Source organism: Nelumbo nucifera, chromosome 1 (assembly GCF_055504915.1).
Source record: "Nelumbo nucifera cultivar China Antique chromosome 1, China Antique-T2T, whole genome shotgun sequence".
Taxonomy (NCBI): Eukaryota; Viridiplantae; Streptophyta; class Magnoliopsida; order Proteales; family Nelumbonaceae; genus Nelumbo; species Nelumbo nucifera.
Genome location: NC_142649.1, coordinates 186,043,995 through 186,066,366, shown reverse-complemented (window position 1 = coordinate 186,066,366; position 22,372 = coordinate 186,043,995). Strand labels below are relative to the sequence as shown.

Below are 22,372 nucleotides of genomic sequence, written 5' to 3'. Positions count from 1 at the left end.
GTAGGGCTCATAAATTTATTACTGGCGTGGAACCTCACAATTGGTTCCATAGCCTACTTAGAGGCATAAATCAGGCTGTGCCATTCGTGGCCCACGTGTTGATACAACTTGTCACAAGCTGGAACGACATGGCCCACAGGCCCATATCGGGTCGTGCTTGGCCCGCACGAGCGATGAACTAGCCATTGAGGACCCCTCCTCCCAATGGCTAATTTTAGCTTTCTAGGGGTTTTTTTTTATAGAAAATACCCCTTAATAACTATAAACAGGTATATAGGGGGGTATTTATGTATTTTGGTTTGGGGGGGAGAATAACACAAATGCTCCCCAACAGCTATATAACAGCTAATTGGGGGGCATTTTGGGTAAAGCGATAAATAACTTTACAATGACCAAAATACCCCTCCCAAATTAGGCCACTAAGTTGATTAGCCCGGTTTGGAAAATATTAAAAGTAGAGAAGGTTTTGGGGAAGGGAAACATTTGCTCACCCATGAGGAGGAAGAAGAAGAAGAAGAAGGGAGAGAAATAATACAAACACAAATTAGGCAGGGGTTGGTACTTTTAAATATTCTCAAAAAAAAAAATGAGGCAAGAATTAACAAACTACATTGTATATGTTGAACAATCATTTTTGTTAGTTAAAGATACTAAACTTGAAAAATGGTTATATAATTCTATAAATCTACAATTTAAAAAAGTTTCTAGGAATACTATTAGATCATATGCTTTAAAATTTTTTTATTCATAAAACAAAATTTAATTTATATGTTATCAAATTTTAATTCTAAAGTCGCAATTACATCTGATATTTGGACTTCTAAATTTAAGTAATATTTATATTACTAGTCATTTTATTGATGAAAATTGGCTTTTAAATAAAAGAATTTTAAGTTTTACTAGGCTTGAATTACCACATGTTGGCCAAGCTATTGTTGCAAGTATTTTAAATACTTTACATGCTTATGTAATTGATAATAAATTATTTTCTATTAGTTTTGACAATGCTATTAATAATGATTCAACAGTAAATATTTAAAAATCTCAAATAAAACCATGTTTAAATGGTAAATTATTTCATATCATATGTGCATGTCACATCTTAAATTTATGTATTCAAGATGCTTTAAATATTATTTCTACCCATTTTTCTAAAATTAAAAATTATATTATATATATTAGGAGCAAGAAAACAAGAATTTAAATATTTATGTCAAAATTATGGTTTAAAATATTAACATTTTATATTAGATGTTAAACATAGATGAAATTCTAACTATGCTATGTTAGAAAGTTGTAATTCTCACAAACAAATTGTTAATGATTTTTATAATGCAAAAATGCCTATTGATGTTATATTTGAAGAAGACTAGGAAATGACAATTTGTATAAGAGATTTTTTAAAATATTTTTATGATGCAATTAATGAATTATCGGGTATTTATTATCCAACTAGTTGTAATTTAGCTTATCGATAAATGATGATTAGTGATTGTTTTGCAAAATATAGAAAGAATCCACAATTCAAAAGTATTGTTGAAATAATGGAAAATAAATTTAAAAAATATTGGGAGAACATTTCTCATCTTTATTGCTTAGCTACAATATTATATTCTAGGATTAGGAAAGCTGATCTAGATATTTTACTTGAAACATATTGTGAAAATATGAATATTGAAATTAGAAATAAAAAATAAGAAATTAATAGCTTATTTGAAATGTGTAGTTTATATAAATTTGAAGTAACAGGGAATAATAAAAATCTTACAACATTTGCAACTGCATCTTCCACTTCTGAACTTGAGTTTAATAGTGGAAGAGAAAAACTTTTTTATTTAATAAATAAGAGGCAGAAATCCATTGCCTCGACAACAAGTTCATTTATTGAACTTAATTTTTATTTATAAGCAATTTTTTTTCTAATTTAGGTGATTTCTCCTTCACCTTGGAGGGAACAAATAATTTTGATATTTTAGCTTGGAGGAGTGAACATGCAAAAAATTATCCAGTTCTCGCTACCATGGCATATGATCTACTAACCCCTCTAGTGTATATAGTTTCATCGGAATCTTGTTTTGGTGTTGATACTAGGGTGTTGGAATGACAAGAAAAATTGTATGAATGATGAAAGTTTAGAGATGTGTATTTACTTTAAAGTTTGATTGCATGCTGAAGATAGATTACAAGACAAAGGAGGGCATGACACTACACCTGATGATTCACCTGAAGCGGATGATCAAAGTCAAGAACAATAGAAGAAAATGTTGAAGTCAATATTTTTTGTATACTCAATAGTTGTATAGCATTTTTTCAAATTATTGTAAATTTTATTTTAATTTTATTTATTTATTTTTTATATTTTTAATAATATATTTTTATATTTTCAATTTGTAACTACATTGTATTTTTTTATATTTTATTAATTTATTCTATTTTCCAATTTTCATATTGCATGCATCCAACTATTGTATGCTTTTTATCATTCAAATTTAAATGAAATAAAATTCCTATTTTTCTTTTATTTTGTTATTCACTTTGAGTCTTTGTTTCTTTGACTTCTTATTTGGTTAAGTATTTTTTTTTTTCATTTCTTTGTTAGATTTCTTATTTTTTTCAAATAGTTCACAAAAGAAAGTTAAATATTTTAGTTTTACTTAACAAAAAAATCAAAATATCAAAAAAATCAAAATATAAAATAAAAAACAGTCTGACCCTATTCGGTCCACGCCCAAGGCCTGGCACGACCCAAACCCGAGGCATGGTAAGGGTCCACAGGTTTGGGCCATAGGCCATGCCAAACCGACCCCCAAATTATCCCTGTGAGGACGGTATGGCACAAGACAACCCGTGGGCTGGCACAGCATGGCCCATCTTACACCTCTAAGCCTACCGAACAGCCATCGCATTCAACTAATTGGGATTCAGCCCGCTGAACGCGAAACATGAAACCAGTGGCCTTTTCAAGTCTCAGTTAAATTACAGTTTTGACAGGTTGGATGACAAATTGCCCGACGACGTACGGGCAAAATTGGGACTCAAAGAACATTTCGATTTTTTACTCCAACCTAAGTCTTAAAATACTTGTTTTCAATGCACCGTTGAAGATGCTGTGAGGTTAGTGAGAAGCGCTCTGTAAGAAGTAAATCCGAATTCCTGACTGAACTGGGTGGAGTCCCACCCAACAGGTGAGACAACTCACGAGTCACAACCGATATGTCTCATATGTTGATGCGTTAGGAAACATGAGGATGCTTTGATGACCCTAGTTGAGTGCATGGTAGTTTTATGCAGATGGCTGTTTGTGATGTTGTGGAAAGTATAATAAAAAAAAAAAGAAAAAACAGTGAATTGATGATGTATGTGCTTGAGTTGGTAGGATATCCACGAAGGGGTGTCAATTGCATTGGATTTGGTCCAATTCGATCCAGTTTAATATGAGTTTATTATAAATGGATCAGGTCTAATTCAATCCAATAAATGCTTTGGACTAATTTGGACTGGTTCAATTCAATGTTTGGACCGTCCAATCTGTTCAAATTTATTTTGATTTAGATTGGTTTCAATCCAAACCCAGTCTATTAATACATATATTCTTATCTTATACCAATGGACCAGATATTTGTTTAATCTAACTTAATCCAATATAAATATATTTTGGATGGATCAGATCCAATCTAATCTAATAAATATCTTGGACCAAATTAGTCTAATCCAATATGTTTTGTTGGTCCATTCAATCCATCCAAATTGATTTTGGACTGGAATGGGTCTATTGGCACCCATACGGCCACCAATATTATTTAGGGAGTGTACTGGTGTATTGTGCCGATTGATGTATGATTGTGTTTGAAATGACAAGGAGTGTACTGTCGAGTGTTTGAATTTTGACAAACTGATTCGAATACATACGGCCACCAATACTATTTATGCCTTTTTTTTGGGAGAAGTACAAAAACACACGATGCAGAATTCTGAATTCCAGCCCCCCCTACTACTAGCCCTCTGCCCCCCTATAAATCACATCCTGCCCGTGAATTTGGCATCAATTCATGGTTAGGATGCATTCCCCCTGTACCTTGGGGCTAGAGAATTCTGATTTGGGCTGATTGGTACTTCTCCCTTTTTTTTTTTGCCTACAGTTAGCGGAATAGGGAGAATGACGGTTCAGGATGAGAATTCATAGGCACAAAGTACAGTTGGGGTAGGTGCCAGCTCTGAATTGATGCTAATTCATTGGTGCATAGGGGTGGGGGTAATTGACCTTTTAAACTGTTGTAGATCTGTAGTAGAAATCAGAATTCTGCAATGGGCCTATTCGTACTTCTCCCATCATAATATCATATGAGCGGGCCTATCCGTACTTCTCCAATCATAATATCATATGAGCCAAGGATTTAAAAACTGAATGGACACGAAATCATTTCGGGGACCTGTTCTCATGTCGAACGTACCATCTAACTATCTGGCTTGAATGAATGGCCTCTTCTGATTTTAAAAAATAAAATAATAATAATAATAATAAATAAATAATAATTAAAATAAAAAATGGTTATAAATCATTGTTCAAATTGACAATTTGACCGGGGCCAATGGGTCCCAAACCAAATCAACAATTTTTGGCCTAGGAGCAGTTTTAAGATTAAATGGAACTGGTTGCCTGATTGGTTCCCAGGTCAACTGGTCCAAGACCGTTTGATCTGATCCAGTTTTCAAAACTATGATATGATATGAGTTAAATGGGTGAACCAGTGGAGTTAATTAGCCATAAATATTAGGTCCTTTGATATAATAGATTGAAATATTAGGTTGGGTTATGAAAAAAAACTCATTTAGATGTGTATTCATTAGATATATAAAAAAAAAAAAATTGGAATTGTTCAATGGTGTTTGCCCATCTCTGGCATCGGAATCAGAACCAGAATCATTCAGAATTAGAACCAGAATGGTCCATTCCCCTCACCTGTTTAGTTCAAACTAGAATAAGAATCTGAATCAGAATTGACTAGAATGGATTTATATTCCCATGCCAAGATAGGGAGAGGGAATGGCCATTCCCTCAAATAGGGGAATGGCATTCCACTAGGAATGCGGGAATGAGATTCCAATTCTGACCAACCAAACTGTTGGAGCATTTGGGTTCTGATTCCAGCCTGTAAACCAAACAGACCCTCAATCTTTTTCCCTTGACTCTTATTTCACGATTTCTCTATCTTGAAGTTTCCTCCGCTTCTCCTTGAATCTGTCTCCTAGATCTCTCATTTCTCCTCAGTCTCTTATATCTCAATCTTTCTCCCAAATACATACATATACTACTTTAAAAAGTATGAATGGCTTTAAGAATATTTCTGGAATTTTCTAAGGACAAATTTTACCCCTCTATATTTAAATTTTTTAATAAAATAGTGAGGGAAAATAGGGTAATCAGTTCTTAATATTAAATGAGTTGAAAAGATGTAACTTAAAGATATTCAATGCATTCAATTCTCCCTCATTAAATCAAAATTTTGAGTTATTAACTTGTATTCATGTTCATTGAATCATATATTTAAGTTAGTTTTGTATCTTCTAATTATTAAGTTCTATTAATTAAATCCATACTGAAAAAATTAATAATTCCAATAACATAAAAGCTTATAATTTTAAAATCTACCTAACAAAAATAGTTCTTTTCATCTAGGTGGTGATAAGAAATAAATCATTTTGGATCAAATGGGTTAATCCATGTTGCCACGATTAAATAATAAAATTAAAAAAATTAGAAACATTTTTTAACATACATATTAAACAATAATAGTTATGATAAATAAGAAATATTTTTACTAATGATGGAAATGGAATGTAAAATTTAAAACCAATTGGAAACAAAAATATTTTCCTATTCTCTCTCATTAAATCCTATGTTTAAGATATATTTTTTTTCATCATTAAATTATTATAATTAAATCCATAATATTAATTTTAATAATATAAAAATAAATATTTTGAAAAGTAATTTGAAAACAAACCATTTTCTTCCCTCCTAATGGTGGCCAAGCAATTTGACCATTTGGGGTCAAATGGATTGATAAATAATGTCATAATTAAATAATAAAATTTAAAATAAATAACTAGGAAATGTAAAAAGTATTTTTATTAATGGTGAAAATGGAATGCCAAATTTAAAATCCACCTATAAATGAAATGATGTCATAATCAATTAATCAAATTTTTAATAATAGAAAATACGAATAATCACAAAAGTATTAAAAAAGTAAAGAAAATTTTGGGTACATATTTAATGTTATATATTTATAAAAAATAAAAGATTAGGTACATCTCTAGTATCATGCATTCATTATATTGAACAAAAATAAGTTTTATACATAAAAAATAATTTTATCAATAATGGAAATGTAATACAAAAATTTAATGTCAACTTAGAAATCAATATAGTTTTCTTTTTAGATGGTGGGTTAGTGTATTGAGTCAAATGATACCAAAGACAAACAAAAATTAAGTGCGATAAGTAAAAATTATTTTATATAATGTAAAAGAAATATATAATTTAAAAAGAAAATTATAGTCAAAGTCGGTTGTACATCTAAAATTAGGTTGCAGGTTGGTCTATAAACCAACAAAACTTTAACAACCAGCTCTACATTTCAAATTATAAAAACCCATGCCATGTCATCGGAGGCTTATGTGCTTGTTGCCAACATGAGACTCTTAGTCCATGTTGGATACAACAAAAAGCCTATACCGGAAATTGGTGTTCAGTTTCTCTCCCACTTCCTCTGTTTCTCGATCTCCCTCCCTTCTCTCTCACTCTCACAATCATCTCTCGATCTCCCGCTCCCTCTGTCTCTCCCACTCTTTCAACTTCAGTCTGTAGCCAAATCAAAACCTATATCTCTTTCTCTCTCATTCTTTTCCCTCATTCTCCTTCTCAGACAATGTCTCCTTCTCTCTCCCTCAATCTCTATCATTCTCCAATTGTGTAAATTACATAGCCAAGAGTTTCTTGTGAATTTTTATCAAATAGGTGTAATGATTTTTGAACCATACCAAGTTGGTCCCATATTCTTTTATACAATCTAATTAATACCACATAAGTGTGTAAGAAAATAGAAAAAAAAAAAACGAAAGAGGGAGTGGGAGAGAAACTGAAGGAGAACGATAGAAATTAAGGGAGAAGGAGAGATTGACTGAGAAAGAGAATGAAAGGGATTGAGGGAGAACGATAGGTAGAGAGAGAATGAGAGAAATTGATATAGAGAACGCAAATATAGAAACCAAAAACCATTTTTATTATTTTTCAAATCACACAATCGTTGAACAAATAAAGATGATTGTGAGAGTGAGAGAGTGTGAGAGAGTGAGTGAGTAAGAGTGAGAGTGAGAGAGAGAAATTAAAAACCTTTTTTTTTTATTTTCCAATCACTCAACATTAAAGGGCAATTTTGGTATAAGCTTTTTGTTGTGTCCAATATGGATTAAGAGTCCCATGTTAGCAACAACCACATAAGGCTCTGATGATATGGCGAGGGTTTTTATAATTTGAAATGTAGAGCCAGTTGTCAGAGTTTTGTTGGTTTATGGGCCAACTTGTAGCTTAATTTTAAATGTACAGTCAACTCCGACTATAATTTCCTTAATTTAAAACTAATCATCCAACTTTTCAAAGAAACTCATGATATCATAATTGAATAATAAATATTTAAGAAAAGATAGAACACCAAAAATGAAAACATACAGAATTTTGTCGAAAACATTTGAGAACATTTTTTATTTTATATATTCATCATATGAAATAAAAATAATTTAAAAAAAAAGTTAATTTTATTTATGATAAAAATGCAATACAAAATTCAATAATAATAATAATAATAATTGTTATTTGCTACAAGCAGTTAATTTTATTTTTAATCATATTGTTACTTTTGTTAATTTTCAATTTCTATCTTAACTATGGTATATCTAAAATTCAAGTAATTAATATGAAGAAAATTTTCTCACATGCAATGCATGTGCTTAATTACTAGTACTAGTAAATGTGACAATGTTAAATAATAATAATAATAATAATAATAATAATAATAATAATAATTGTTTTTTGCTACAAGCATTTAAGTTTATTTTTAATCATATTGTTACTTTTGTTAATTTTCAATTTCTATCTTAACTATGGTATATCTAAAATTCAAGTAATTAATATGAAAAAAAATTTCTCACGTGCAGCGCATGTGCTTAATTACTAGTACTAGTAAATGTGACAATTTTAAATAATAATAATAATAATAATAATAATAATAATAATAATAATAATAATAATAATAATAATAATAATAATAATAATAATAATATTATTATTATTATTATTATTATTATTATTATTATTATTATTATTATTATTATTATTATTATTATTATTATTATTATTATTATTATTATGAAGAAAGATAAGTAATCAAGGCATGGTCTATTGGAAGATTTAAATTTTATACTCCATTTGCTTTGTTTCCATAATCAATAAAAATATTTCTTATTTATCATAATTATTTTTGTGTAAATATGATAATATATAATGAGTTGGTCCACGTGACTAGAAAAAAAAGGACTTCATTTTTGGGTGGCTTTAAACTTTCTTTTTTTCTTTTTATAATTTTTTAATTATTATTATTAATTATAACTCCATTGGTTGATCCATTTTACCCAAACACTTAGACCATTAACCTAGCACCTAGATGGAAACACAATTTTGTTCTTAAGTTAGTTTTAATTTTGTATTCCATTTCTATCATTAATAAAAAGAACTCCTATTTACCACCTTATTTTTATTTATATTACCGATATATAATATTACATATATGGCCAAATGTTTTCTATACATTTTTTGCATATTTAATTTTTTTGTCTTTCTATCTTTACAGATTTTTATTACTATCATTTAAATTTATGATGTCATTGGTTGCCCCGTTTGACCTAAAAGGTTAAACCATTGACCCACCATCCAAACGATAAGGCATTTTCATTTCTAAATTGGTTTTAAATTTTGTATTTCATTTTCATCATTCATACAAATATTTCATATTTATCATGTTTATTTTTTGTTTAATACGATGAATTATAATATTAAAAATGTGTGCAATTTTTTACAAAATTTCTATATTTTATATTTCTATCTATTTTTAAATTTATATGATTTAAATATGACATCATAGGTTAACCCATTTGACCTGAAATGATTAAACTAACATGCTAGGCAAATGAAAGAACGTTGTCAATTTCAAGTTGCTTTTAAAAATATAGGTTTTCTGTTGTTAAAAGGATTGGATATAAATTTTATTAGTTAGAAATGAAAATACTTTAATATAGGATTTAATAAAAGAGAAAGGGAGTTAACACCTCAGATACAAGACTCAATAATAGGAAGGGGAAGCAGTAGTTTAGTTTACACCCTTACAATTAAATACAAGACAAAATTCAAAAGTGGCTCTAGATGTACTATGAGCACAAATGTGTGAACCTGGCTGAGTATCCTATGAAGAATGAATATGCTAGTATTTCATACACATGGGGCATACATTGGCATGTTCACTTGTGATTGATTACTGGGTTAGGTTTGCACATTTGTGCTCACAGCAGATCCCATCACTTCTATTTATAGTCACAGTGGGCCCTGTTCCAACCATGAGCCATTGGATATGACTCATGTGTAGTTTTAATTTTTCTGTTCATAAATATTATTGCTTTATGTTTTTGGAATGTGGGGAGTTTTTTATAATCCTGAATGTATTTGTGGAGGAACATTTTTTTGTGTGGAATGGGAAAGATGATGTTGCGTGTGTTACGTTTATTATGAAAGTCTCAACTAAAGCTTTTTTGTTAAGGTTCAATTTGGAATGAGTACACATGCAAATACGTACAATGCAAATACATATAAAATAAGGTTTTTCTCTCTACATATTTGTATTTGTACTCTTAGCAAACAAAACCTAAAAGAGCTTAAGATCAAGGGATAAATTATGTAGACTAAATATTCCATAAAATAATACTCTATTCATACTTTTATAAATAGTATAGATATTATTCCAATTTCTAAAGGCTACAGTTGCAACACAGAGCAACGCTATAGGCGTATGGCGCACCATCACTATTCCCTTTGACATCAAGTCAGTATTCTCATTCTTGTGGTCTTCCTTAAATCCCAACACAAGAACAACACTTTAATCCATGAATTTAATTATTTTACTAGACCAAGTGGAGCCCTAAAATAAATATACTTCCATCACTCCCACTAGTGCAACTTGCCAACTAGGGGATTAAATTGGGTTTCTCTCTAGGGTTTTTTGTTAGAGGCGCTCTCAAAAGCGGCTCTCTTCAGGATTCCCTAAAGGGAGCCGCCGATCTGGTTTCTCCTTCCCCTTCCTCTTTTTAGTTTTCTCTCCCTCCTCCCTCTCTCTTTATTTTGAGAGAGCCTTTCTCTGGAGTTTTCTCGAGGTTTTCTCTTGAGTTTTTCAAAGTTTTGTTTCTTTGTTCGTGGTTCTCGTTCAAGTTCATTGTTCGTCAACAAAGATGACTTTTCCTCCTCTGTTTGCACGCAGTTCTCTGGCAGTTGTTGTTCATGGTGAATCCCGTTTGCAGTTCTCCAGTTGATGTTGTTCATGGTAAGATCCATTTGCTGTTCTCTGGCGATGTCAGTCTTTTGGAATCCTCCTCTATCAGTTTCGTTCGTTGTCTGTAGTGGATTGGAGATGTACTTGTTTACTTCTGTTGGTGATTTGACCTTACCGTTTCTCAATTGCAAAAGATCTTTTGAATCTCCTTCATCTATTGTTATATTTTGTTCTCTTGAGAAATTGTTTATGTGTTTTTTAATTGGCCTTGTCAATTTTTTTGTATCAATTTCTTGATTGAATAAAATATGATGCCTATAGGCGATTTCAACTAGCCAACTAGGAGATGATTTTACATTAATCCAACAAATTCAAGTGGCGCTGTTATTGAAAGCACTACAATTGTCTTAAAGGTGCAGCTTTATTGTGCCAACTCTATCTAAACCCATAACAAAAGAAGAAATGTTTCGAATATCATCTTATGTTATCGATTTTGCTAAAATCAAATTGGTTCCTTCACGGCTTCACTAAGCAACCAAATTGTCATGTTCAAGATTCCTTTGATCATTCACGCTTTTTGTTGCTTCTATTTTAAGAAAAATGATAGCTTTGAGATTTATTTATGGCTTAAAGGTGTGTAGCAGATGAGGGTAATTTTTTGTCCTTAATATCAATAAAAAATAATATTTTTATATAATAACTAAAATATGATAGCTTTTTTGTAAAAATATAAAAAGAAAGGGCAGTAGGCACCGTTGCTCGTCTTCCTCCTCTGCCTCTACCTCTGTATTCATGCGAGATTCTGGCTAAGTAATATCCGGAAATTAACGCTCTTCACGTCGCAGATAGCAAGCTAGCGGCCGCTGTTGTGTTGGTGGCAGTGTGGCACCGCGGTAAGACTCACCATTGCAGCAAGGGATTTAGTCATTCTGGTAAAATTAAGGACTACTACGTACTACTAATGTTTGTCTTACTATACATAGAAATTAAGGATTAATTAATTGTTGCACTTCTCTTATAGGTGGGCGGGTCTTATTGGCATGTTCCTCTGGGTATAAAGGATTGCAGAACTTCAAGCTTCAGCCTAGCAACCACGAATCTGCCTACTCCTTATCAGGGTCTTCTCACTCTCATATCAAAGTTCCTTTATCAAGGCATCTCAGTCACAGATATGGTAGCTCTTGCAGGTATGTATCTCTTTACAGCCCGAGGGTATTTTATAATTAACAAAGAATTAAAGCTGTGTTTGTTGTAGTGTAAATAAATTTGCATTGATGTAAAATCATGGCAGTGCAAATAATTTGAGTGTAAATTCTGACCTATTTTTGTTTCAAATTTTAGCTTATTTTATTTGATTGTGGTATAAATAAAGTAAATTAAGATATGAAGCAGAATAAAAATAAAATCCAAAACAAATTTGAACACAAACTTGCATTTTTTACATTTGTACTAGTGCAAATGAAATTGCACTGCAACCACCAGCCTAAGTGTGAGTAGTTAAAATTCTGGTATTTAAAATTTTAATTAGAATAAATCAAAAACCATACTTATGCCTGGCTTCAATTGATCATGGCGAAGTCAGATATACACATGAAGCTTTCAAGTGCACCTAGGGCTGTCAATTGGATTAATCCATTCCAATCCAATATTGGTCCATTTATAAATGGATTGGATCAAATTCAGTCCAAATCCATACAAACCAAGTCCAATCCGATACAAATAAAATGCAAACAAACCGGATTAAGTCCAATCTAATTAAAATTGAATCAAATACCAAAATAACATGAGAAATCTAGAAAAATATATAAAATACCTACAACATTTGCTGCAATTTAATCCTACAAATAGACCGGATTGGGTCCAATTCAATCCAAATGGGACCAAACACCAAAATAACATGAAAAATCTAAAAAAATATATAAAAAACTACAACACTTGCTGCAAATCCAATCCAATCCAAGTAAAATGTAAATGAACGGGATTGGGTCCAACCCAAGTCCAGTTCATCCTTACTAACAAAAAACTCATTAATAAGTAAGGGTGTCAACTGGAATAGATTTAGTCCAATCCAATCCAATCTACCAGGGCTCCATTTACAAATTCACTGAATCCAATCCAGTCCAATCTAATAGGAGTCTATTTACAAGTGCATCAAATCCAATCCAGTCCAAAACCCATACAAACTAGATCCAAACCAGTCCAATTAAAATGCAAATGGACTAGGTTGGGTCCAATCCGATCCAAATTGAATGAAACATAAAAAATTATATAAAAAATATAAAAATTTATAGAAATATATTATAAACATGGTTTTTGAACCATCACTGATTCGGACAGTTAGACCATTCAACCCGAAAACCATCAAGACAATCTGTTCCCTTTCACCCTTAACCCGTATCTTGGCCAAAAAGCGTTGACTTGGTCAACGATCCATTGAGCTGGGCGGTTGAACCAACAACCATTTTTGGTCATTTTTTTATTTTTAAATTGGAGTGGGTCATCCATTTGAATCAAACAATCAAACTACTAACCCAAAAACAGGTGGCCAAAGCGATTCCAGTTGTGGATTGGTTTTTAAAACATTGATTAAAAATTTCACAAAATATAAAAATGTATCAAAATATAAAATATAAATATAAAAAGAAAATCAATTCCACAATGATAGAGATCATTCGGTGCATGTTAGTTTTGAGCAAGCAGTCGTCAACTTCTTCTCTCTGAACTTGCTTTCTCCAATCCAAGCACATGATGGATTCTCAGGTGAAGCTTGTAGTCATGGTGAAGGTCATGAGACAAATTGGGTCAAGGGGATAGATGACATAGGTTAGGGTCTATTGCTGCCAAATATGGAGCCGAGGGCAATAACTGTATTTCTAGTGTTTGAGGCCCATGGGTCTAACCTACTGAGACAAAGAAGGCATCAAAGGCCTCGGGAGTTACCCTAGGGGTGAAGACTCCAATGGTCAAGTTAGCCGAGGGCTGTAAGGGGTTGAGGTCCTTGACCTCGAGTTCTTCCTCGTTGAACCTCTTCATATATGCCAAAGGCTTTCTCCACGCTTCTGCTTGATAAACATTAGGGATATGACAATTTTCTAACACCGTCGGTTGCTCACAAAGTGACCTAGGAAGAAGTCTATGAACTGGTCCCAAGAGCCGATGGAGTGTGGAGGCAGTGTCAAGAACCATCGGCATGTTGCTCCCTTGAATGTGGCTTGGAAGGCCTGACACATGAGGGCATCAAAGTAATCGTGTAGGAGCATGAGGGTCTAGAAGCTTTCCAAGTGGTCCTCAGGGTCTGTACTCCCATCATAGGTCTCTAGCGTCGTGGCCTTGAAATTCAGTGGGAAGGGCTCGGAGGTGATGGAATCCATGAAGGCCTCCATCCGGCTAAATGAGGCATGGCAACTGGTGGAGGCGTCACCTCGGCCCTCTTTTACCTATCGAAGTTGATCCTAAATGGCGCCAATCTGTGCCTGAATATCTCCAAAGCGTTGGTCGATGTATAGCATCATTGCTTCAGCATGGTCTTGTTTCTCTCTCACACGAGACGGGTCGGCCCTATTCTTGGAGTGCTTGGAAACCCGCACGTCTTGAGCCTTGCTGGCACGACGATCATTGAGGAGATCGCAAAGGTCAGAAACTGGCAAGGGAGAGGCGCGGCGCCGGCCTCCCGCACCTAGAGGAGGACTATAGTGGCCCGAACACCCACCGTCATCCTAGCTGGTCACCGTGTGACAGTGTTGACAGTCATGGTTCTTGTGCTCGAGTGGGACCCTACAGGGTCGCCCCCTCGGCTGGGGAGCCTAGGGGTCTTAGAACGGGGCTTGCTAACCCGCCTACTGTTATAGTCGGATTCCGAGGGATCGGCCCCCTTTGGCTTGCCCAAGCACTGGCTTAGCGGGGTATGGGTGGATTGCCCGCCATGTTGTCTGTGGCTTCTGATGGGGTGGCCACCCTATGGGTGGCCTCTGGCCGAACGCCCTATATCATCTAACTGCTAGCCAGGTTGTTTAGCCTGTCCAGGACCAGCTCAAACTGGTCAATCGTCACTAAGCTTTGAACATTAGGAATGGTATCTTGCTTGTCAGCCATTTCGGAAACACTAATTGATTAGGTTGAATTTGTTTTCTTAGGGGAAAGTTTTGAAGACGGTTCTCATATATGGCACCAATTATTGCTGCCAAATATGGAGCCGAGAGCAACAACTATATTTCTGGTGTCCGAGGCCGATGGGTTCAACCTGTTGAGAGAAAGAAGACGTCAGAGGCCCCAGGAGTCACCCCAGGGGCGAAGACTCCGACGGTCAAGTTAGCCGAGGGCTGTATGGGGTCGGGCCATGCAAGTGAGGAAACTTAGAGCTTAAGTCTATGTGTGTTTAGCTCGATGTGGGAGCCCCTTTTACAGTCAGAATTGTCTTAGAAGAGGAGCAGTTGGTGGCGGTTGATAGTAGTTGATGATGAACAGCCAAGATGCGTCCAACCGATGCCACGTGTCAAGATCCGCAAATCGGCCATGCTCTCTTTCAATTGTTATTATTGTATCCATGCTCTCTTTCAATTGTTAAAAAAAATAAATAAATAACAAAACTAAGAGAGAGATCGTTGTTGGGGAGAGAGAGAATACCTCAGGCTAGAATCATTGCCAGAAGTCACCTAAAAAGGAGAGAGATCGTTGCTGAAATCGTTTGAAAACACTGTAATACTGTTGGAGAGAGAGGCCTCTATAATATGCCATCCGTTAAAGAAGAGATCCTCTAAAGCTCTCCCTGATATACTACGGCCTACGGGAGAGAGAGAAAGAGAGAACGTATAATCATTGCCGGATATGCTGTTGAAGAGAGAGAAAGGGAAAAAGATGTGGACAATTGAACGGACCATTGGGTATTTGAACTATATCCGTTTTGGTCCACTATTTTACTGAACAATCAAATTTTGGACCAGTCCAATCCGATGTAATACTTTGGACCGTCCAAATCGGTCCAATAAGTTATGGTTCGGACGGGTCCAATCCGAACTGGACCCATTGACAGCCCTAATTATACCTGTTCATGGCCAGGCTTTGGCTCGGTCCATGAACATTTTACACTGCTTCAGGTTTGGGCTTTGGGCCGTCGGGGCACTTTAAATTTTGGCAAATGCTCAACCTGAGTCTGGCCCTGGCCCATGAACAAGTCTAAGCTGCACCCAGGTCAAAACTTGGACAAGCTCAACTTGAACCTTAATTAATTTCCAGTTATTGGGCTAAGTCTGAGCCAGAAAAATCAGGCTGACATATCTTAGGTTTGAGATTAGGCTTGGGTTGAGGCCTTAGACAGCCCAACTCAACCCGACCCAAGCTTGAATATGATCCATCCTGATCCCAAGATTGCATGGTAAATGATATGCTCCTCTACATATGTGATATGTTTATATTGTTTGGGACTGCTTCCTCAATTGGCTTTTACGTTTTTGAGAAGCTGAAGTTAATTTTTTTTCTTCCTAAAATGGCCATGTCAGAAAATGGAAATGGCAAGACTGCCCTTCTTGCTATATGGCATTCATCATTTCAGAGGAAAAAAAAAACGGTGGTGTTCTGCCCTCAGGTATCATGTTAAAAGTTGGGTGTTACAATGATATTGCTACAGAGAGATGTGACTTTTCTGTTGCTGGGAAGCTAGTCTAACAGGTAGCAATATTGTGTGTGTCAAATTTTCTTCATGAATGGATAGGCCTCCAGACTAAGTTAGAAGTGTAAAGTTAACATGCAATATGATATGTCTGGTTACTTCCTTAAGGTTCAATTTGGAAGGAGTACAAATACAAATATGTACAGTGCAAATGCATACAAGATAATACAAAATACAAGGTTTTGTATTCTATAAATTTGTATTGGAAAGAGTATAAATACAAATTTGTAGAATATAAAACCTTGTATTTTATATGTATTTATACTATATATTTGCATTTGCACTCTGAGCCTAATGGATATTGTATATCATGTTAAAGTGTCATTTTGTCTCAGCAGCATAGCCATCAAGGGAATTCATATGAGATGAAACTGCAAATTCAGTAATCAGCAGTAGATGCCCATGTTGTTATTAGTTGATGTGAGATTATGGTTTGGACGTGAGGCCAAGGTAAGATAGGCATTATATACGAAAGATAAACATTGTTATGGGAAGGGCAATGTGTTAATTGTGCACAAACATATAAAAATACCCACATGTTATGCATTTTATATATTCAATCCATTGCAATCAGATTGGATGATAAAGCTCAATAAAAGATAAAAGATGAATATATAAATAAAACATGTTAAAAAATTGCCTGCAAAGTTCAAACCCAACGAACACACAAACCCGGCCCAAATTGTATTAGATTTAGCTTAGATTGGGCCTAATTTGATTAATTGAATCCTGACCTCAGATTGGAACAGGCCTGAGCCCAAGGTTTGAGTTTTAGGGTTAGGCCTAGACTGACCTTAGCTGTAAATATTTGACCGCCGTTAGAGGCGACTCTGACCTTGAATCCACATCATGCTATCGGTTGATTACATATAGGAGGGTAACGTCGCACCTATAACAGCTCCCTGACCAGAACAGACACAAACTATATAATTCAGACGCATTCAAAAATTACAGATGTTCCCAAGTCAAGGAGGGGCCACATCGCATAGTTTGTCTCATTTTATGCATAAAAGTCAATCTCTTATTTTTATAATGACCTTATATAAGGGTCCAAATCTAAATTTGCATACAATACCGGCATCACTTGAATTGACTCCCCATTATATAGTTTTATAGTATAATATTTCACCTATTTTATAATTTGCTGGGCTTCCTTATAAACCTCAAGTTTGATGGGTTCTAAAGTCAAATTATTTATGGATCACAACTAGGCCCAATTACTGAGTCAACATGGGTTGGGCTTTTATCCAACTGGACCCATTTTTTTAAAACGTATTTATGGGCTTAAAAGTTTATTGTGAGTCTTTCATCTTGTGCGGTAATGGCCACTCTCTGATAAGGACATATCATTTATTCCAATAGCAACCAATTTTTGGTCTTTCTTATGGAACACGTCTTCATGAATTCAAAAGTCAGAATTTATGGTTAAGGTTAACGACGAAAACCCAAATCCTACCAACGTGAGTTGGGCTTCATGGTGTAATGGGCCCCATTGTCAACATAACGCTCATATTTACCGGCCCATATTCAATTTCCTATGGATAAGGATACCGTTTGCTTGCTGACTAAGCCAAAGCCGGCTTACTTGTAAAACACAGCTTTATGGGGATCAACAACTCAGCATTCTATCGTCGAAAGGCCCAATAGCTTACTTGTAAATGGGCCTAATAGATCATAAAAGCAAGCGTGCTAATAGCTTAGGCCCAAAGTCCAAGTTAACAGCAACCGGCAAGCAATCAAGACAATAATTCAATGTCAGGTGTGAACATCACCTGGCATCAGAATTTAGAAGTTTATGTACAACGTGCATGAAAGTATAAATTGCATTATCACTGTTCAGCTTCATCAATTAAGTAATATCCCGATAAGTAAATATTTAACTTTTCAGGTTGATTGCCAGCGTGATACCTCCAGGCATACTTGTTGTACAAGGCATTAGTTAGCACGTAATCCAAGTAATTAAATTATTGTAAGTCTTAATCATAGTGTTAATATGCATAGGTGACACGACTTATCAATGCTTAGTATTTACTTTGTTTGAACATTTCCAAGTATTGATTTAAAATATTATAAAAAAATACTATTGATTTAAAATTAGGGAAAATTTTTGATCAATACCTGTGTTTTGGCTCGAGTGACAATTTGGTTTCCAAACTTTAAAATGTTATAATTCAGTACCTAAGCTTTCAAAATGTGACAATCCAGTACTTGAACTTTCAAAATGTAATGTTCATTAATCAGTGGTTAAGTGATGTTTGAAAAATAAAAAATGTCTTAATGTCATATAATTCTCTTTATCAATCATCCAAACATCGATAAAAAACTAAACACAGTCCCAAATCCTAAACTCTTCTATTCAAAAAAGTTGGTGACTGTTTAAAAGAATCTAGAATTTGGGACTATTCATTTTATTGTCAATATTTAGATGATTGATAAAGAGAATTAGATAGCATTCTTAGGGCATTTTTTACTTTTCAAATGTCACTTAACAGCCTATTAACAGACTGGTTAACGGCAGGTAATAGATTGTCACACTTTGAAAGTTTGAATACTGAATTATTGTATTTTAAAGTTTGAGAACCAAATTGACACTCGACGTAAAATACAAGGTACTGGTCAGAAAATTTTAATGCATCATCTTGTCATCAAAATGCTATTAATCCACATTATTAAAATATTCTGAATCCCCCATCTGCTCATCATTTTGTAGCAATTATTAATTAACAATTAATGCATGATCAAAATATAAAACAATCTTCAACTGAAGCCTTTAACCCAATGTAGACGTCATTTCGTCTTGATTCATCGATTCAATGAATAATGGGCACCTTTCTTCTGTACGAGAATACCATATCACTGGGGGAAAAGATATAAAATATCTACGTCTAAAGATGATGAGAAGAAAAGATAAATTGATTATAAAACAAATAGAAAGAAGGATCAACACCTCCGACGTCAACTTAATACAAAGATAAACACTGAGATTTATATATCTTTAATTAAAAAATATATAAAGTGTGTGGGTAAGATTCTGTCAATTAATGCTTAAACTAATAAGGGTGTCTTCATTTATTTTTTTAATCTCCGTTTTTATTGGAAGAGAAGGGTTATTGGTGATACTGTCCAAGTAACAACTACAATTTTTCTAAAGAAAACTATAAATGGGTGTTTATTGGACTAAGAAAATGCATATTGTAAGTGGGAGAGTTTATTATATTCTACGAATAATTGTCTTTTTTTTTTTCTTTTTGTAGAATACAAATAGTCGAATACTTTGTCTTCCCTAGCTCGTAGACCCTTTGTATGAATGGAGTCATGGTTCTGAATGATAGCCTAATATTTGATTTTTTTTTACTAATATATTTTCAAACTCTAAAGAATTACAAAATTATGAGAGGATTATGAAGCAAAAGGTAAGAGAATCATAATTTTGAAAACCAGACCGGTTGATTCGAGAATTGATTAGGTAAATGGTTCTGTTTTATGCTAAAATCATTTTTTGGTTAAAAACTGTTGATTTGGTCAACCCGTTGACTCAGACATCAAACCATCAATCTGAATTAAGTATTGGAGATTTAAACACAATTTAAATAGTCCTATGCTTGATTTTTTTTGTTTCTATAATAATTCAGAAAAAAATAATTGGATTATGATATTGAAAAGGCATAATATGAGAAAAAAAATTGGAAGAATGACTAATCAGCCTAGCTCATAATTCTTTTGCCCAACCGTATAAGGGGATGAATCTTGACCGTGGATAGGATGCGATTTATAGGAGGCTAGTAATAGACTATGAGAGGCTATAATTCAAAATTCTGCAGTGAACTGCAGAAATACTTTTTCCAAAATGAAAATACAATTATAATCAATGAAATGATATTCATCAAAATTTATTAAATGAGGGTGGGTGTGATTGGTCAAATCTTGTCCGATATCATGCTTTCTTACTTGATAGGTTTATCCTTCAAAAAAATCACAAAACTTTGAGAAGCCAAAAAAAAAAGGAGAGAGAGAGAGTATAAATATATACCACTTCATATGTATAAACTTTATGTTGACTATAAACTTTAAGGGTCAATAAGCCATATACCAAGGAACCAAGTTGGTTTATCAAAGAATAATATTATTAATTATTTTATGTATTATAAAGTTGACTCTGTATCACTCAGAGTATGATAATCCGAGTCTTTTGTCAAGGAAATGGTCCACTTGTTTGATGGCTGATTGTTGAAGAGAGAACATGGTATGGTATAGGAGTCAAATTCAGTGGGTAGTGTGTCGCCGGTTATTGACGAGAGGACTGCTGCCTTTGTCCTCAGATTATGGACCTACCTTGTTTCATAGTCCATTTGATCCTACTTTTCATATGGGCTCGGACTGCTAGGTTGGTGGAGGACACAACATCCTAATCAAACGGATAGTGGGCTCCACATTTTGTTATTAATGTCAACGCGGAGATAAATCGAGAAACTACTCGCTCCACACGCGGCAAGGGGCAAGCCCGTTGACCCAGTGGCTGGATCATGTTGCCGCTGGCAAATTTCGGCGAACTGGCCCACGAGCACCCGGAAAAGCCCTTGATATTGAGATTTTTTTTTTGTTTTTGAAAATTTTCGATTACTACCTTTCACTTTGACTCGAATGACAATTTGATCCCTTAATTTTAAAATGTAATAATTTAGTACTCAAACTTTTAATTTATAATAATTCAGTATCCAGCGTTAATTTACTGTCAATTAAGGCCATTATGTGATATCAGGTGCAATTTAATAATGTCAAAATTAACCTTTATCATAATATTCGGACCATTTTACTCATTTTTTTTTATCCTATTCCCCTTTCTCTTCAATCTAGGAATAACAGAGGAGAGATGGCTTGACCAACCATTCTTCATTCTGAGCATGCACAGGTGGTAAGAAGGTATTCCATTCTGTCCCTTTCTTTTGAAACTAGGTTAAGGAAAGACAAAGGTAAAAATTCCCATACAAGGGAAGAAGAAAGAGAAACAGACGATACTGGTGTTGCTTTGAACACTTTTATTTCCTCCATAAATAAAATTTCGTTTTCCCTGCCATGGAAGCTCTGTTTGGTTTGTTACCTTCGTTATGGGTGGAATTGCGAATAAGTGGAACTCGATTGCTCCAGAAGGCAATGACAGGAATTATGGGAGCCAAATCTTGCTAAATACCTATGATCTAACCCCTCTTAACAACTATGTTTACTGGTTCAGTTTGGGAATTTTTCATTTTGGGATTGAAGGTATGGAATCTTGCTTAGGTGCTTTTCCTTTAGGGGGGTATTCTTTTTTCGGATTTTGAGAAGGGGAAAGTTGGTCAATAGGATTTTGGTTTCTATTGACCAAGAATCCCATATTCTTTTTTCAGAATTATGTGGGGATCAGGGAAAGTTTATTTTCCTAGGCCCATCTCCTAAATGGGTATACATGATAAATAAAAGAACATGAGTAAATGTACTTACCCAGGCAAGCGTTTCCCAAGTAATTGCATTTACTTGAATAAGTAACTTACCGAAAAGCGAACGGGGCCTTAGTGTTCACGATAAAAGCTTCATATTGAATTTAATTGATAAAAAAATGATATAATTTTATGATCGGCTATTTGTTTTTTTATTTTATTTTTTATTTATCAATTGCATGATGATCTCCAATTTGGTTAGTTTCAGGTGAGAGATTACTTGGGTCAATTTTCTTAATTGTGCATTTCGCAGTTCACGATATAAATCTAGGTCAATCATGGGTTCTCTTGAATTTTCGTAGTTCAACAAGAAAAAAAAAAAAGACCTTATTTATCTTCTTCAGCACAAGCAACTAGTGTTTTCTTCTTGGATGACGGTGGGATTGAAAACACTTTTAATGGTGGCAAATGCTTTATGTTCCAATGATATTTTTCCAATAAAATGGTGAAATTAAATCATTGTATTATGCTCTTTGACATTGTTTTCCCCTTGATTTGAGCTTTTCTAATAGCGTATTCCGATTATTAACACTGGGGGGGGAGAACTGTGGTCTTTGTTAGAGTAGTGAACAATGGTTCCCACTCGTGGAGAAAGGTTATCATAGTAGAGGGTAGAGGCCATTTTTGTCATTAAGAAA

At 34.0% G+C, this 22,372-nt stretch overlaps 1 protein-coding gene across 5 annotated transcripts; it reads left to right on the top strand.

Annotated features, from left to right (window-relative positions):
- Positions 1–10,276: 10,276 nt before the first annotated feature.
- On the top strand, positions 10,277–21,465 carry LOC104596091 (uncharacterized). 5 transcript variants are annotated; one of them, XM_088895613.1, is made up of 5 exons: positions 10,277–10,479; positions 10,584–10,646; positions 11,441–11,527; positions 11,617–11,782; positions 16,091–17,162. In XM_088895613.1, exons 2-5 carry the CDS (start codon positions 10,604–10,606, stop codon positions 16,254–16,256), a joined length of 462 nt encoding a protein of 153 aa, XP_088751739.1. In that variant the 5' UTR covers positions 10,277–10,479; positions 10,584–10,603; the 3' UTR covers positions 16,257–17,162. The 5 variants fall into 5 exon arrangements, with proteins under 5 accessions (XP_088751739.1, XP_088751740.1, XP_019053109.1 ...); XM_088895614.1 differs by lacking the exon at positions 16,091–17,162 and adding an exon at positions 21,115–21,465 and having other exon boundaries at positions 10,277–10,646; XM_019197564.2 differs by having other exon boundaries at positions 10,277–10,646; positions 11,441–11,488.
- The last annotated feature ends 907 nt before the right edge of the window (positions 21,466–22,372 follow it).

Coding starts and splice junctions, on each gene's coding strand:
- LOC104596091 (XM_088895613.1), top strand. CDS start 10,604: ATGGTGAATCCCGTTTGCAGTTCTCCAGTTGATGTTGTTCATG. Junction 11,528..11,616: donor CAAGGGATTTAGTCATTCTG/GTAAAATTAAGG, acceptor CTTCTCTTATAG/GTGGGCGGGTCTTATTGGCA. Junction 11,783..16,090: donor AGATATGGTAGCTCTTGCAG/GTATGTATCTCT, acceptor TGGCCATGTCAG/AAAATGGAAATGGCAAGACT.